General features: G+C 38.6%; 2 protein-coding genes across 2 annotated transcripts; both read right to left on the bottom strand.

Annotated features, from left to right (window-relative positions):
* Nucleotides 1-3,475: 3,475 nt before the first annotated feature.
* LOC143532207 (uncharacterized) lies at nt 3,476-6,850 on the bottom strand. The gene is made up of 2 exons (XM_077027325.1): nt 6,251-6,850; nt 3,476-3,688 (listed from the first exon to the last, which is right to left on the bottom strand). Exons 1-2 carry the CDS (start codon nt 6,848-6,850, stop codon nt 3,476-3,478), a joined length of 813 nt encoding a protein of 270 aa, XP_076883440.1.
* A 385-nt stretch (nt 6,851-7,235) lies between these two features.
* On the bottom strand, nt 7,236-8,054 carry LOC143532206 (uncharacterized). Its single transcript, XM_077027324.1, has 2 exons — nt 7,633-8,054; nt 7,236-7,572 (listed from the first exon to the last, which is right to left on the bottom strand). The coding sequence occupies exons 1-2, from the start codon at nt 8,052-8,054 to the stop codon at nt 7,236-7,238; spliced, it is 759 nt and encodes a 252-aa protein (XP_076883439.1).
* Nucleotides 8,055-16,446: the final 8,392 nt, after the last annotated feature.

The raw sequence follows: 16,446 nt of genomic DNA, 5'->3' as shown, positions 1-16,446 counted from the left end.
ACTTTCGTTAGTTAATCTAAGATATTTTTAGAATGTAGTTTGATAACATACATGCAAAATCGATTTTTCACACAATCGACAACTGTACTTTCATCGATTCATATGTGTTCATCTGTTTAGTCAGCTATCATGTTGTACGCCCATTGACGGATGGCATATGTGAATTCTAAATAGGGAAAGATCCTTTCTACCAATATAATCTACTCGTTGGTGAAAGTATGGATAATTCCTCACAAAACATTGTCAATTATAAGGAATAGTGTACAATGCATGCGGGGACCTACATCTAAAGTAGTCACCAGAGAACAAGGTCGATGTTGAAAGGTTAATAAAAACATTTATAAAAATTACCTTTACTAGCTAGGGAAGTAAGGTGTCGAATTAATAGACAATCAGTAGAAAATGCTAATCCGGTTCAATACTTAATAACTAATAAACTAGGCGGACAGATGATGCTAAGCGGTTTTACATAATTGATAATGAGAACACGATTACCCTAGTTGTAAAACAATTAAAAGAAAAGTAACCAAACTAAAAGAAAAGTAACCAAACTCTAGGTTCAGGTTGTGAAGCAACTAGACCAACTGATTAAACCTATTTGGAAAACTCATTTGATTACACCAATAATCAAAAGGCTAGATATTTGACCTTGCTGATCGTCAGAACTTAATCCGAACAATTGGCTTGAATGAATAATGGCTAAAGATAAATTGGTCAATGATTTTAAGAACCTAATCCTAACACTTGATGATCTCAAATCAATTAACTGATAAAATCTCTAAACATTCGATTACAAAAAACTGTTGAACGCACAAACAAACGTAAAAGATTAATAAATCGAATGATTAATAAACTCTAGTTCCAATGTAAAGATTCAAACTCCAAAAAGTCTTGTTTACAAACACAGCCATACTCCCGGAGATGGTTATGAATGGTTTAGCGTTGCATCTTGATCATGGATGTCTTGATTCTTTGTTGGAAAGATGATAGCATGGTTGATTATTGTGATTAGAAGGTGTTATGATGGTGAAGAATTGCTCCAAAATCATCCTTAGTGGCTAGCGTACGAAGGGTATTCGACCTAGGGTTTAACCAGGCTTAAATATAGAAGAAAACCCAAACAACGGACTTGTATGTCGGCCCAGCAGTGTTCTACAGCCCAGACCCGTAGCTGATGGCACACCCGTAGCCTATGGCCTCTAGCCTCTGTCTTACGACACTTTTTCTACACCCACTTCCGTAAGCTAGGTGGCTCAATCGTAGCTTACAGTGAAGATAACACCAAGATTCTTCCATTTTCATACTCGTCTCATCGAGAAACCCAAATTCATATATTATGGGTCTCGTAACTCATTTTCTACCGAATATGATCGTTTTACTTTTATACGTGCGCGGATCACTTCTGAACTCCTCCGGGCTTCAAAGCATGCAAGTAACAACCTCCAATTAGTATCTTTAATGCTCCAAGCACCTATAATCATAAACCAATCAAAGTAACCGTGTTTGATATATATAAACCACTAAAACACACGATATTAAACACTTAAAAGTACATCAGTTCATCCATACATCACATCCCCACACTTTTCAATTTTTCATCCCGAAAAAGATTTACAATGGAATCAGAATCAGAGATTGTCTCCACAAAACACTTCGATCATTTTAATTAATTACATATGAACAAAAAAACCGCGATTGCCGGTATTTTTGTCCAATTAAACTCATACCCTAATACTTACCGAGACAACTAAGGTATGGAAATTTATTTGTTTATATGATTAAGTGGGACCCACACTAAAAAGCCCTGAAGTTGCCTTACCACGCTTCATTATGGTTTTACCGAACCAGGCCACCTCAACTTTATTTAAACCTTAAAATCAGTTGATCAAACTTTACATAACAAGGCGTATAATTTTTAAGCCCATATGTAATAGCTAAAACAATTAAGGATATTGTTGTCCACGTAAACTCAAGCGTCAAAGTCTACCAGAATGGCCATTAGATAAATTTAAGGTATAGTTAGGTAATTATCTAACAAGTGGTCTCCACTACATGACATACCTCCATTATCAAGCAACACCCTGGAGCGCATCATCCTAGGTGAATATGCATGATTTCATGCAGGGTTTACATAAGTTAAATCTCAGGTAGGTTCTTTCTTATTGGTATGGAACGCGCAAGACAGACCAACATATGATTAACAGTGGGAGTGATTAACTCATTGTTTAAGTGTATGGTGAAGTACCTAATTATCATTTATGACTTTTTCTCACTCTTTTGAATATGTGATTTACATTTGCATTTGGTAGTAGTAACTGCGGCTTTAGCTTTTTAGCTCAATTTAATATTTGTAAAACCACTTAGGTAATACAAATACCCAGATGACTAACCGCATAAAGACTCAAAATTTTAGAACCCTGAAGCATCCTATCAATACAGAATTTAAGGCCATAAAACCATAAGCTGTGAAGTGTAAACCACTTACACTAGAAGTATATTCATTTTAGCTTATTTCACAAGCCATCTAGCATACTGTCAGATTAAGCCTATCTAAGCATCGTACTGTAGTCTATTCATATTATAGAAAATTTAACTTTTGGTGATCAAACTAACAAAAGGCTTGAGTATGACCGGACCTTTTATCCTAGTCCTTACACAGGTTTAGCTAAGCAAACAAAAACCTAAGATGTTTCCCACTTAAATCAAGCAATTATAAGGTTCTATTAAGTCAACAACGAAGCTGTCCTTTAATTCTTAAAAGCCGAGACTACCGAAATATCTCAAGTTAAGTATGTTTCTGTCTTTTATTATCTCATATATATATATATATATATAAGTTTTGAAAAACAATTCCGATTTTTTCTATCATTTCTATTATCTTACAAAAAATTAAAAAATTCAGGACATTTTTAACATTTTACATTTTTCTCAAAAAAACCCTTTCCCTGATACTTTCTCGCATCCCCACACTTAAACTTTACATTTTCCCCAATGTATATTTTCATTTAACAATCGAGTGTGGTACATGAGAACTTAAACTATTTTAACACCTAAAGCAAAGGAAAGAGGCACATGCACCTGATTCAAATCTATTTTGTCAAATGAGTCATGCCCCTGCTAATGAGTACTGTTGCAACCTTGATCCACACCTCTTGAGCTATGATGTGACGATATATGCTCTAACTAATCTTGTCTAAACAACCATGAGTTTCCCCCACACTTAGGGCTACTATGACTTCTAAACAGTAAACAAAAACAAAAAGTAACAAGCAAAAAGAAAACAAAAATAAAGAAAAAACAAAACAAAATAAATGGTTGGATTGCCTTCCGGTTAGCACTAAGTTTTTGTTATGGTGTTCAGGCGGACCGTTACCTCATTTTTACGGTTATGGTGGTCTAACGGAGTGCTTTTCTTCCTCCATCTCATTTTGTGTGCTTCTCCAACAAAGTGGTATATTCTCTAGTGCATTCCACCTTAGTCCAAACATGCCACCCTTCTTTGTTTGTTTTCAAACCCAGGTGGTTTCTTTACTTTCTCTTTCTTTGGTGGTTTCTTCTTTATTGTTCCATCCTTCTCTTTATTGACTATTGTTTCCAACAAAGTTTTGGTATCATTAGTTGAACTAGCCAACTCCCTAATTAGAATCTTTACCGCATTTAACTCCTCTTTTCTTTCCTTCTCTTCGACCTATCAAACACATAATCCTCTTCTTAGGTGTCATCCTCACTTACACGAGGAAGACACTTGTTAGTAGCACATGGCCTAGAATATTTATTTTCAAAAGAATAATCATATGAATTTCAAAATATATTTAGAATTAACGTACGATTACCGAAGGTCATGAAAATTGTTCTCGGAAATTGATTTGAGCATTCGATGTTGCCAAAAACGGCCTCCCCAATATCACCCGGGGTTCTTCTTCGTTCTCATCCGGTGCATAATCGAGCACCATGAAATCCTCAGGATAGTAGAAACCTCCCACTTTACCGCAATACCAACCAACTTCCCCCAGGGCCGTCTTCGAGTGAAATTAGCTAATACCAAGGTGGTTTCAACTTCTTATAAAGTCCCGAAGTGAAATCGGTCATACACACTCCCTAGTAAAACACTAACACTACCATAATCAATCAGTGCCTTGGTAGTCTTGAATTTCCCAATCTGAGTGGGAATCAGTGGAGCCCCTGTTTCAATGGTTATAGCATTAGCGTGTCCATTTTTCCCAATTGCTGAACTGTTACTCTGGTGGCTTGGGTTCTTCAAAGTACCAATCGGTAGCTTTGACTAATTTCTTTTCAAACTTGCCACCTCTTCAGCTAGCTGACTCACTTGTATATCTCTTGAGGCATTACCTTTATCCTAGAGCTCTAACCTTTGCTTAACTTTTATTTTGAGTTTCCTGATCTGCCGTCATTTTTTTCAAGAAATCAATGACATCCTTGATTGGCTCCTCTTTATTACCCCCCAGAATTTCCTTGATCATATCCATACTGCCTCTGATTTGACTAATAACCCGTCCTCTACGAATTGCCCTGGAAGTTCGGGTTCGACTGAGAACTTGCATTCCCGTAGCTGAAATTAGGATGATTTTGAGGTCCGAATGGTAAGTATTTGAATTCATATTATTATTACACGTATTTTCTCCCTGAACATAACTTAACTCATCCTCATTCCTTTCATCATTGACAGCCCAAGATGTAATTACGTCATGCCCCTATTCTCCACACTGTTCACACATCGGGTTTGTTTAACCCATTTGATTCCTTCCATTTACACCATTTACTGTCAACTTATCTATTGCCTTTTCCACCCAAGTCATTCTGTCTTTAGCTAGACCACTCTCCACAGAATTCACATATGACCACTTTATTATCCGATTTGATTAAGCCTGTCGTTTGGAGTTTATGGCATGTCTTTTCAAATGTCTCCAGTCCATGTTTTCGTCATTAGTAATAAAAGATCCATTTGTAGTGGATTGGAGATATCGAAAACTGTCACTTGAAAGACCGTCATAAAATACCTTGATTAATTCCCATAAGGTAATCTTATGATGGGGGTAGGTCCTTAATAACAACTTGAACATCACCGAGAATGACTCATAGAAGGTCTCACCTGCACGCTACTGAAAGTTCCGAATAACGTTTCGTGATTATGATATTCTCTGTGGCATTAGTATTCGTTTAAAAACTGTTATGCCAAATCACGCCATGATAGGGGCTAAATTCTATATAAATATTATAAGTAATTCCTATACTTTTGAGAAAGTTCAGAGTTGGTTTTTAATAATATTACTCTCAGTTGGTATAAATTTGGATTTTAATAGTTTCATGAGATAGGAGCTAATATAGAGTGCATTTCCTAAACTTGAGATCAAGAAGTAAAATCCAAACATATTCTATATATTCTTATAATAAATTTTCCTTTAAGGCTAATTTAAAAAAGAAAAGGAAAAATAAAAACAATTATCATATCTTGTTGATTCCTAAATGAAAACAAAACAAGTAAATCACATAATACAACAACAACAACAACAATCATACCCAGCATATCCCACAAATAACTAACGTTTTCCGTAGGGTCTGGGGAGGGTGCGATGTAGACAGACCTTACCTCTATCCCTAAGAATAGAGAAGTTGCTTCCAGTGAGACCCCCAACTCAAAAATAAGTAGATAAAAAAATAAAATAAAATAAAATTCTAATAATAAAATAAAAAATAAATGAAAAAAGTAGTAAATAAATACTATACTAGGAACAATAAACTAGTGGTAACATTTAAGCAACATCTATAATCGATAGACTAAATAATAATAATAATAATGATAATAATAGTAATAATAATACCATAAATATAGAATGAAAATACTAATATTGAAAATAATATAATACAAAGTTAAAACAAGAAATAACCCCTCCTTCTACGGGTCTTTAACCTTAATTCTACGTCTCCAAGAGGTCCTATCTTGAACCATGTCCTCAGAGTGGTGCAAATCTAGCAAATTATACCTAATCCTCTCGTCCCAAGTCAATTTGGGTCTACCTCTACCCCTTCTCCCCTCTACAAGGATAGTTTCCACTGATCTAACGGGATCCGTTTGCTGTCTTCTTTTTACATGTCCAAACCATCTTAATCTGCCCTCTCTTATTTTATCTGATATACTAGCTACCCCTAGTCTATCTTAAAACTCCTCGTTTCTTATTCGGTCTAACCTTGTGTGCCCACACATCCACCTTAGCATCTGCATCTCTGCTACCTCAAACTTACGCGCATGTGTCTTTTTGATGGCCCAACAATCTGTTCCGTATAGCATCGCAGGTCTAACCGCAACCTTATAAAACTTTCCCTTTAATTTAGTTGGGAACCTCCTATCACACAATACTCCTGTGGCCGCTCTCCATCTACACCATCCTACTTGGACACGGTGAGCTACGTCACTATCTATGCCTCTATCACTATGTACAAACGATCCTAAGTATTTGAACTTGGTTGACTGTGGAACCTCTTGGCCTTCAATGGTGATTTGAGCGTCGTCATCCTTGTTTACTCCACCAAAGTCATAGTAAAGATACTCCGTCTTTGACCGACTAATCTTTAAACTTTTACTCTCTAAAGCAGCTCGCCACTCCTCTAGCCTCATGTTGAGATCTTGTTTACTCACGGGAATCAACACAATATCGTCTGCGAAGAGCATGCACCATGGAACAGGCTCCTGGATTGACTTTGACAACTCTTCTAGGACTACCGCAAAAAGAAACGGGCTCAACGTTGATCCCTGATGAAGGCCTACCTCCACGGGGAAGAAGTCAGTATCCCCCACAGGCGTACAAACGCTTGCTTCAGAGTTGGAATACATATCCTTATTATCTCTATGTATTTCCTCGGAACCCCTCTACCCTTAAGGCTATCCCAGAGAAGTTGGTGTGGAACAATGTCGTACGCCTTTTCTAGGTCAATGAACACCATATGTAGATTACGCTTTCTCTCTCTATACTTTTCCATTAATCTTCTTAGTATGTGTATTGCCTCTGTAGTTGACTGTCCGGGCATAAAACCAAATTGGTTCACTGATACTTGGGTTTCCCGTCTAAGTTTAGCCTCAATAACTCTTTACCATAGCTTCATAGTGTGGCTTAGTAGCTTGATACCTCTATAGTTACCGCAACATTGTGCGTCTCCTTTCTTCTTATAGATAGGGACTACGACACTTCTTCTCCATTGACCCGACATGTTATCGGTGTTTAAGTAGTGGTAAACAATGTAGTTAACCATATAACTCCTTCCTCTCCCAAGCACTTCAACACCTTGATTAGTATGTTGTCTGTGCCAACTGCCTTAGCCTTTCCCATCTTCCTAAGTGCATTCCTCACCTCTTCTTGAGTGATACGTCGACAGTAGCAATTATTCCGTAGATGAACCATTGTGTCACCATTTTGTTGTTGGTGAGCGCTGCCACTTTTGAAAAGCTTATGGGAGTAGGTTTTCCATCTCAACCTGATGTCATGCTCCTTGACTAATAAATGCCTATCCTCACCCTTTATAAACTTCACGGCGTATAGATCTTGCCTTCTACGCTCCCTGGCTTTGGCAATCTTAAACATATCGTGTTCCCCCTCCTTTGTTTCCAAACGTTCATACATCTGTTTGTAGGCAGTGTTCTTTGCTTCTGACACTGCCTTTTTTGCCTCTTTCTTGGCCCTTTTGTACACCTCCCTCAATCTGACTCGCTCCCTATCGTCTGTGCATCTCATAAGCTCCCTAAAACTTTCTTGTTTATCCCTAATCTTGTCTTGCACTATCTTATTCCACCACCAAGACTCCTTATGACCACTTGGCTTTCCTGTTGTGACCCCAAGGGTCTCCTTCGCCACTTGAGTAATCTTTTTGGCCAAGGTTTCCCACATATGATTTGAGTCCTCATCTAGTTGAACCAGGGTTGATGATACGAGTTTATCTTTGAAAAGTGAAAGGTTGTCATCCTTCAGATTTCCCCAACGAATCCTAGGTCTAAAATTCCTCACCCTCTCTGTCAACATCTTTCTAAAGCCTATATCTGCCATAAGCAATCGATGTTGAGCCACGACCATCTCCCCAGGTATAACCTTGCAGTCTTTCCACCAACGTCGATATTCTTACCTCATTAAAAGATAGTCGATCTGCATGTTGCGTCCCCCACTGCTAAATGTGATCAAATGCGATTCTCTCTTCTTAAAGAACAAGTTTATAATACCAAGTTCATGGGCCGTTGCAAAGTCTAGAAGATCCGTGCCGGAGTCATTCCTATCACCAAAACCAAAACCCCCATGTATGGATTGAAATCCATCGTTATCCTCACCAATGTGTCCATTAAAATCACCTCCTATACAAATCCTCTCATCCCTCGGTATGGCTCTCACAATCGCATCTAGGCATTCCCAAATTCTCTCTTTTCCTGGTCCCCTAGTCCGGCATGTGGTGCATAAGCGCAAACCACTGCCACCACTACTTCCCTTAGTACTAGCCTCAACATCATAATCTTAACATTATGCCTTATCACCTCTACCACACTAGTGAGTAGCTCCTTAGCCACTAGAAACCCCACCCCATTCTTAGCATCATCAGACCCTGAATACCACAACTTATACCCGTTGCACTCGGTCTCTCTCTGCCCTTTCCATCTAGTTTCCTGAAGGCATGCTATTTGAACCCTATACCTTTTGAGCACATCTAACAACTCTAGCAACTTATTATTTAAGGATCCTACATTCCAAGACGCCACATGCAAAGTATGCTCCCTATCCTTACCCTTACCTACACCCCTTGTCCCGGGACATGATCTCAAGGAATAGTCATGGGTCCTATGGTCTATGGTTGTAACTAGTCACACAAACGCAATTAGTAAAACACATAACAAGCCGATAAGCACACACAAAGTCAACACACCGTATTTTAATAAAATAGTATTTAAGGTTTGTGTTGTGAAAAAATATTGTTGAGTTAATAGAATATTTAATGCACAAAAATAACTAAATCTTTAACAAACATACAAAATATTTAAGATACAAAAACACGTAGCATGCTAAAATATTAGTAATCCCACGAGCACTTGTTACGTGTGTGTGTATACTATTTGTTTGTTTGTTTTTTGTTAAAAGTTATATTATCTTCTAAAAGGGATTGAGGAACATGGAACCAACGATTGTGCTCTTCACCTGGGAATACAACAGTTTGTGCCTTGCCGACTTTGTGCGTTGGAGCTTGGCCGGAGAGTGGCCGGAGATTGGCAGGCAGGTGAGCTTGGTGGTGGTGACCGTTGGAGTTTGTGTACGGAGAGAAAAAGTTGGTGTACGGATTTCCGATCAATAAAAAAGTTACACCCTTTATCCGTAAGAAAAAGTTGGTGGTGGTGACCTTCAACCCTTTGTCCGTAGTATCGGTTGGAACGAAGAGAAAAAACGGGAAATCTTACCTTGGGGTTTGGCCGGAGATTGGTAGGTAGGTGACTTGGTGGTGGTGACCGTTGGAGTTTGTACGGAGAGAAAAGAGAGAAAACATACGGAGAGAAACCTTTTACTGAATGATTTGTTATCATTTACTTTGTATGATATGATTTATGTGAAATCAGGCCCCAAACAAATAATTAATACAGAGAAAGAATGTGACGTGGTGATGAAAAATTAGGAATCAACGCAAGTGTGGGCTGAGCAATTATAAGAAAGACCTTGGAGATGGTTTTGGGTTTGGTGGCTAAAAAACCCATCAAATTAGTTCGATGCCTGGTAGTGGGCTGTTAAAGAGTTATATTATAACTAGGAAGTCATGAAAGAAACAACCTTACGACTGAATTAGGGGAGGCGAAGACTGATTATAAAGGTAGAGAAAAATATTATTATTTTGGTTTTTCTTGATCCCTACAGAAGTCAGGAGGAGACAGTCACAGAACAGAGAGACACAAGAGGGGTGGCGCCATAAGCAACTTTTGAAAGAAAGATTATAGAGCGCTCGGGATCAACATCTACTCATCCAAACATCATTATTGGTTTGAATTTATTGTTTTTGTCATGAATTCATTATCTGAACCTTATTTATTTGGTTTGTTCTTGAGTATGATTGTTGGCTAAACCCTTAGCTACTTGGGTTTTTGATGATTACTTCATGATTTGTGGATACTATCTTGGTTTTTGGTTTCGAATGTTGGATTAATACTAAAGTAAAGAATCTTTTTACAATTGATTTGATGTGTTTGTGTATCTAGTTTTGATTTTTTTATTGATGCTTTGTAACGCACGTGTCTTGTTGAATGCCTTTCAGTTATAGGTGCATGTTTTGTTCACTTACTGTGTGCTTGTGATTATTTTATGGTTTTGCTAGACGTAGTAATTCATAGGAACATTGGTTAATAATTTGTTAGAACTTTATACTCTACCTATCTTGAGACTGAGAGGTAATAGATAGTCGGGTTATCCTTGGGAGTAGGTGTTTAGGCTAGAACGCTCTGACAGAAGGTTTCATAGATTTCCCTAGTTTCATTGTAAGTCCTTGTCTTATTGATTGTTCTTAGGTTACCCCTTCCACTTTAAGGTGTATTGAGATAGTGAGACTGATAGGCAATTGTGAAATACTGTTACTCGAGCCGGATCTAGATCGTTGATGACATCGTGACGTTCGTATACATGATTATACTGTTTGATTACGTTAGTGTGTGTTTGAGTGTGTGTTCTGGAGGAAATTGGATAGAGTAACGAGATGCAAATACGATTAAAGAGAACTGTTATTACCTTAATGTAAATTAAAGACTATGAATGAGCATCTTCATTCGTTATACATTACAAATATGAATAAGCCCCACATTTGTTATCTCAATTGTTAAGCTAGGTTAACGAATGAGCTTACATTATACGAATGTGACACATTCGTTACTAGGTAACGAATGTGCCTTACAATTAAGGCGAATGGGCATATTAATGTAATTACCAAAATGCCCTTTTACATTAAAACACAATATAATAATGAGAGACCGATACGCTCGAAGGATGTATCAACAAACTCCCCCTCGTCTCGAGCTCTTTATACTTTACTTCTTGAACATCTTCTTTGTCCAATCATTGCAGCTATGGATCTTGAACGCGTAGTAGACTCGAATAACTAGTTGAAACTGCATCGCAAGATCATAGTCGCTTACGTTAGCAAACTAGATCTGATTGTGAAATAAAGCATCATTATCAGACTCCAATAAGTTAACGAGCCACATGGGATCAATAACCTGAATGAATTGTGTGTTCAATCCAGATCCCAATACGATTACCGCTTCACCCGTTCGATTGTCGTAGTACCACAGGTTAAACGACGTGAACAGACTCTGAGGAAATGTCTTCATCGATGCCCTCTTCATAGCCTTCAGCGGCTTCACTTGCAATATCATTTTTTTCCATCCGATGTGAGGATGTATCTCATCAATGTACTTGTGAGTCGGCACCTGCGGCTTGAAGAATTTGAAACCATAACGGGTTTCATGTAGGAGTTGATCATAGAACCACGAAGCCCATTGGTCGTTTCCCCGATTCACGAATGGTCGTTTGGCCAAGGTTCTCACATCCCGTTGTGGCATCGTCAAGACATCACGTATATGTTTAAAATAAGATACGTCATTTTCCCACTTGATCACGTATACCTTAAGTTCTGAGTCGTACTGCCACGCTACCATATCACCTTTTACATTCTTTTGGCTCTTGTACTTTTTCATCTGGTATGCAGATGCTCGGACCTTCGCTTGTCTAACTTCTTCTTGCTCGTTGTATCGAAGCGTCTCGATCATCTTGTTCATTCGTTTGACGTTATGCTCAAACATACTATTTAAAGCACGTTTTCTCTTCTTTTCTTTCGCAGACAGGTGACTGGTTTTGGCTTCTTCATTCCATTTCTCTCTTTCTTGTCTCAGACGTTTCTCTGCTGCTTCGAAATGCTCGGTAGTAAAGAATGGAATACACGAATCAGAGTTATTCGAAGTATACATGTCAGGATACTCCTCTACAGTAACGTCTTCCACCTCGATTTCATCAAAATCTGGCACATTCCCACATGGAATGCTAGGATTATCACTTTCCTTAAACTCAATGTCAACATCTACCGGTTTCTCTAATTCTTCCACTTGATCCTCGTTTAGATCCAGAAGTAAGGCGAGTTGTTCTTTGGTCAAAGAATGGTCAACAAATTCACCCTCTTCGATCTCATCCGGTTTACCATACTTTGCACAACGCCATCCATATTCATAAATATAATCATATTAGCCGCAATCGTTTCGATCGGCTTTGCTCTCGTATAATCCTTATAAGGAATAATTTGCAAATTATTCACTTCACCACTACCAACACCACTAGATCCAGCCTTATCATCTGCCAACAATGTATATCACCGCCCGATTGCTGGTCACCACCAACTCCACCATCTTCAGGATCCTGATCATCATTCTTCAATTTCTTCAATTCGTCTTCTTTACATGTCAGCTGAGGAATGATCTCATCCTGTTTGTCTAATCCCTAACCAGGGCTTTCAAATCCCGGTTTTCCTTATGAATATATTGAATGTGTCTATACAAAGTCCGCTGCTAAGCTCACATCTGTTCTTGAAATAAACGATCTGCTTGCATCTATGTTTGTTGTAAATGTATCAAGTTCAGCAGATTAAATAACTATGCATTGGGAGACATGTGGTAGAAGTTCGGATATACTGGTTGCATCAGACCCTAAGGATGATTGAATGACATAAACGAGTGCTCAGGTCGCGGCAACATAGTAGGACTTGCTGGAGTAGTAGCTTGCGGCTGTGGACTCGGCATTTGTGCAAGTATGGTCTATAAAATATGTCCAAACTTGTAACGCCCGTCACTTTTGGTTTAATGATTTAAGCTTGTAAAGTATGTATATTTCTCGGAAGTTAACCGACATTCCTCGATGACCTTCTCATCTTCCCGGTATGTTAAACTAATTAAACTTTTGCTCAAGTTATCTCGATATCCAACTTCAAGGGGCTAGAATGAAACATTTAGTTTTATAATACAAAACCCTAATCTCTCTCTCTCCTTGGTCGATCGGACTTCACAGCAGCTCCAAGGGCTTCGTTTTTCTTTTTTCCAGCAGCTCCTAAGGTCTAAAACTTCAATTGAAGTTTAGTTCTATATTCCCCCAAGTCTTTTACACCTTAATTGATCATTATATCACGCGTATTGATCGTTAAATTGCGTGTTGTAGGCTTACTGGGTGGCTGTCAAATCTCACTTTTCCGGGACTGTTTTGGTGGAAGTTTTTGCACCACCATCTTCCTAGGTATGTCTAGTATAACACTTTAAGATTATGCACATTGGTGTTAGTTTGATTGGTCAACTAGTTGTAGTTTGAAAGATAGTTTTCGGTTGACTAGAATGGTAGATTGTTGCGTTTAACGCGAGGGATGGAGTAAGTGATGACCAATTCAGTTCGGATAACTTCGGTTTAATATACGGGTTGTTGAAAAATGATTTTTATAAGTATTGGGGCTGAATTTGTTGTCGGTTACACAAACGGGTCGGTACAATGCGCATTTGCGTTTATTGAATAGTTGGTGCGTTGTACTTGCGAGTTACCGACCCATTTGACTCGTGTAGCTTCGTGTGGACTTGTTGGCTATGAAATTATCATATTGGGTCCACACGGGGCTGAGTTGGATGTTAATTGCCTAAACGACTCTTAAACGCGCGTGTTAGTATCACCTAGTGCTTCCGGGGGTAATTTGGGAATTCTTCACTCCCGGGAGTATCTATGGGTCGTGTTGGTAAACTTAAGGCCCCGGGGGCTGTTATGATTGAGTTTGATGAGGTCGAGGCTTTAGGTGACTCGAACCATGTTAGAACGTCTCGTAGGATAAACGAGTCCTTTCAATGTCATTTGTGATGATTGTATGTTTACCGGCAGGCGTTTGAGTTTTGGGGATACTTAGGGTTCTCTAGCTCGTGATGAATTCGTGCCTTGTGTCAGGTGAGTTCATGATGCCCCTTTTTACTATTTTTAAGATTTTGGGCTAGCATGCACACCTAAGAGATTTTGCTTGATGAATCGTTTAAACTATTTTGCATAGGCTTACTTGTATAGGGTAGGCCTTGGGATGATGTTATTTTATGTTTGTACATATATTATTGTATGGCCAATATTTGGCGATGTTATTTAGTCGTTATCGACTAAGGATGTTTACGTATGCCTACTTTGTGTTTGCATATGTTGGATGAGATGTTACGTGTTTGGGTTGTACGTGTGCTCGACCCTAATGTTATTACATGGATGATATTTATAGGGATGTAAATATATGGATGTATGTATACGTTTAAGTATGAATGAGATGTTACATGTTTGGATTGTACGTGTGCTCGACCCTGATGTTATTACTTGGATGATATATATATGTAGGGATATAATTATAAGGATGTTTATACATATATATATACACATACATATATATATATATATAATGATGATTACTTATTGTTGATGATGGCCTAACTGTTATATCCTGTTTATTTTAAAACTCTTGGAATGACTATTATGATTAATATTATAGATGTTAATTAATAAAACTTGAACTCACTCCGCTCAAGCTGACTTTGTGTGCATGTTAGTGTGGATTTCAGGTTAGGAGATGGATGCATTACCGCTTGGATGTGCACGAAGCCACTTGGACGGTGGAGGGAATGCTTAGTCGGAAGTTTTAATAATAACAAACATTTTCTTTTAGCGTTTTATTAAATACATTTCAAGATTGGTTTTGGGCGTGATTCCCGGGTTTTGGGAACTTGTTTTATTAATTATAATTTTCTGTTGAATTATACTCTGAATCAGTTACTTTGATGGAATGAATTGTTTTCGAGTTTAAGTATTTTTGTAAGTATTTTGTATGAATACCAACTGTAGGATTCCCGGTATTCGGGGTCTTCCAAGTTGGTATCAGAGCCATGGTTCGAGGGATCCGAGCATCCCTGAATGCTTGGACTCGAACCGTAAGAGAAGAAACTAGTAAGCCCACCGCAAGTAGCTGCACGCCAAGAGGTAACTTTAATTATTATTCATTCCTTTGAATTTTAAAATTTCCAGTATGCGATTAATTGTTTAAGTGTTAGATAGAATGCTAATGTGGTTAGGGGCAGGCGGTGATTAGGACGGGCGGGTAAAGTAAACGACTAATTACACTTGATCAACGTCATTAGTACTTTACCCTTACATTACATGTTCTAAATGCCACTTGTACTTGGCCGTGTTAAAATTCTGTCTTCCTAGGGATAAGTCATGGCTAATACTCGTGCAGCTAAGAGAGGTGGCCCTAATGTTCGTGGTCGTGGTCGTAAGCCACGTGCCGAAGCTGAGAGTGAGATCCCTTCTCCCCAGGAGGAGGAAACCCCGATTCATAAGGAGGGGGATAACCCCGCCATAGATCCTGCTATGCATGCGGAAATCGCGGATGAGGTTTACCAGGTGCTCCATAACGCCATTCCCGAGATCGTTGCTGAGGCCGTTAGGGCCATGGAGGAGTCTTTGGTTGGTAAGAGTTCGGGTAAGGAAAGAAAGGGTAAGGAGTTGTAACGCCTGTTAATTCCGGTTTCAAGAATTAAATCTTGTAGAGTATGTATAATTTTCGGGATTTATCCGACGTTTCTCGGAAGCCTTTGCGTCATCTTGATATGTTAAACCATTTAACTTTTCTTTCATAATGCCTTATGTTTCAAATTGGAGGGACTTGGATGTAACTTTTATTTTATATCATAAAACAAAAGGTTAACCCTAACCCTAACCCTAACCACAATAGCGATCGGCCAGAAGTGCAGCCCCCCATCTTTGCTTCGACTTTTTGAGTGATTCCAAGGCATTTATAAGTAGTTCAAGGTATGTACTACAATCCCCAACACTCTTTTCGTTCACCCCTAATCGTTTTGATGCTCAATTTTGTTGATACTTTTCATTGGACAGATTTCGGCCAAGGTGCAATTGACCCACTTCCCGTGGATAAAAATTAGAGTTTCTGGTGTAGAAAGATTCCCAGGTATGGCATTTACATCATATTAAAATATCATGGCCATTGGAGGTGTTTAGGTCGGTCAATCGATTTTAGTTCAAAAACTAGGGTTTATCGGGTGTAGAATTGTCAATTGGTGAGTTTGATGTGTTAATCGCTTGAATGACCAACCGAATCAGTTTGCATGGCCCTAGGGGAGTCTAAGGGCTGTGGGAAAATTATTTTTTTGATACTCGGGGCTGATTTGGTTGGTGATTGGTCAATCGAGTCGGCGATGCGCGAATTGTCGTTTAAATGTTAAATTGAGAGTTGTAAAAAGGAACCGTCAACCCTATCAACTCGGGTGACATAATTACGATGTATGAAAATGTTAAGATGGGAATTTGGTCCATTTGGGGCTGATTTTTTTGGCAATTGGTTTTAAGATTTATTTCGTGCGTA

Source organism: Bidens hawaiensis, unplaced genomic scaffold (assembly GCF_021521415.1).
Source record: "Bidens hawaiensis isolate Kalapana, Puna unplaced genomic scaffold, B.hawaiensis_p1.1 tig00009411_1, whole genome shotgun sequence".
NCBI classification, from domain to species: Eukaryota; Viridiplantae; Streptophyta; class Magnoliopsida; order Asterales; family Asteraceae; genus Bidens; species Bidens hawaiensis.
The sequence above is the reverse complement of the archived record's forward strand: the minus strand, read 5'-3'. Positions and strand labels throughout refer to the sequence as shown.

Bases quoted from the DNA above. Each gene is read 5' to 3' on its own strand.
- LOC143532207 (XM_077027325.1), bottom strand. From the start codon at position 6,850: ATGTATTCCAACTCTGAAGCAAGCGTTTGTACGCCTGTGGGGGATACT. The intron at 3,689-6,250 runs GTAGCAGAGATG...TGTGTTTGATAG, and splicing joins CACATGCGCGTAAGTTTGAG to GTCGAAGAGAAGGAAAGAAA.
- LOC143532206 (XM_077027324.1), bottom strand. From the start codon at position 8,054: ATGGCAGATATAGGCTTTAGAAAGATGTTGACAGAGAGGGTGAGGAAT. The intron at 7,573-7,632 runs GTATGAACGTTT...TGCCAAAGCCAG, and splicing joins AACACTGCCTACAAACAGAT to GGAGCGTAGAAGGCAAGATC.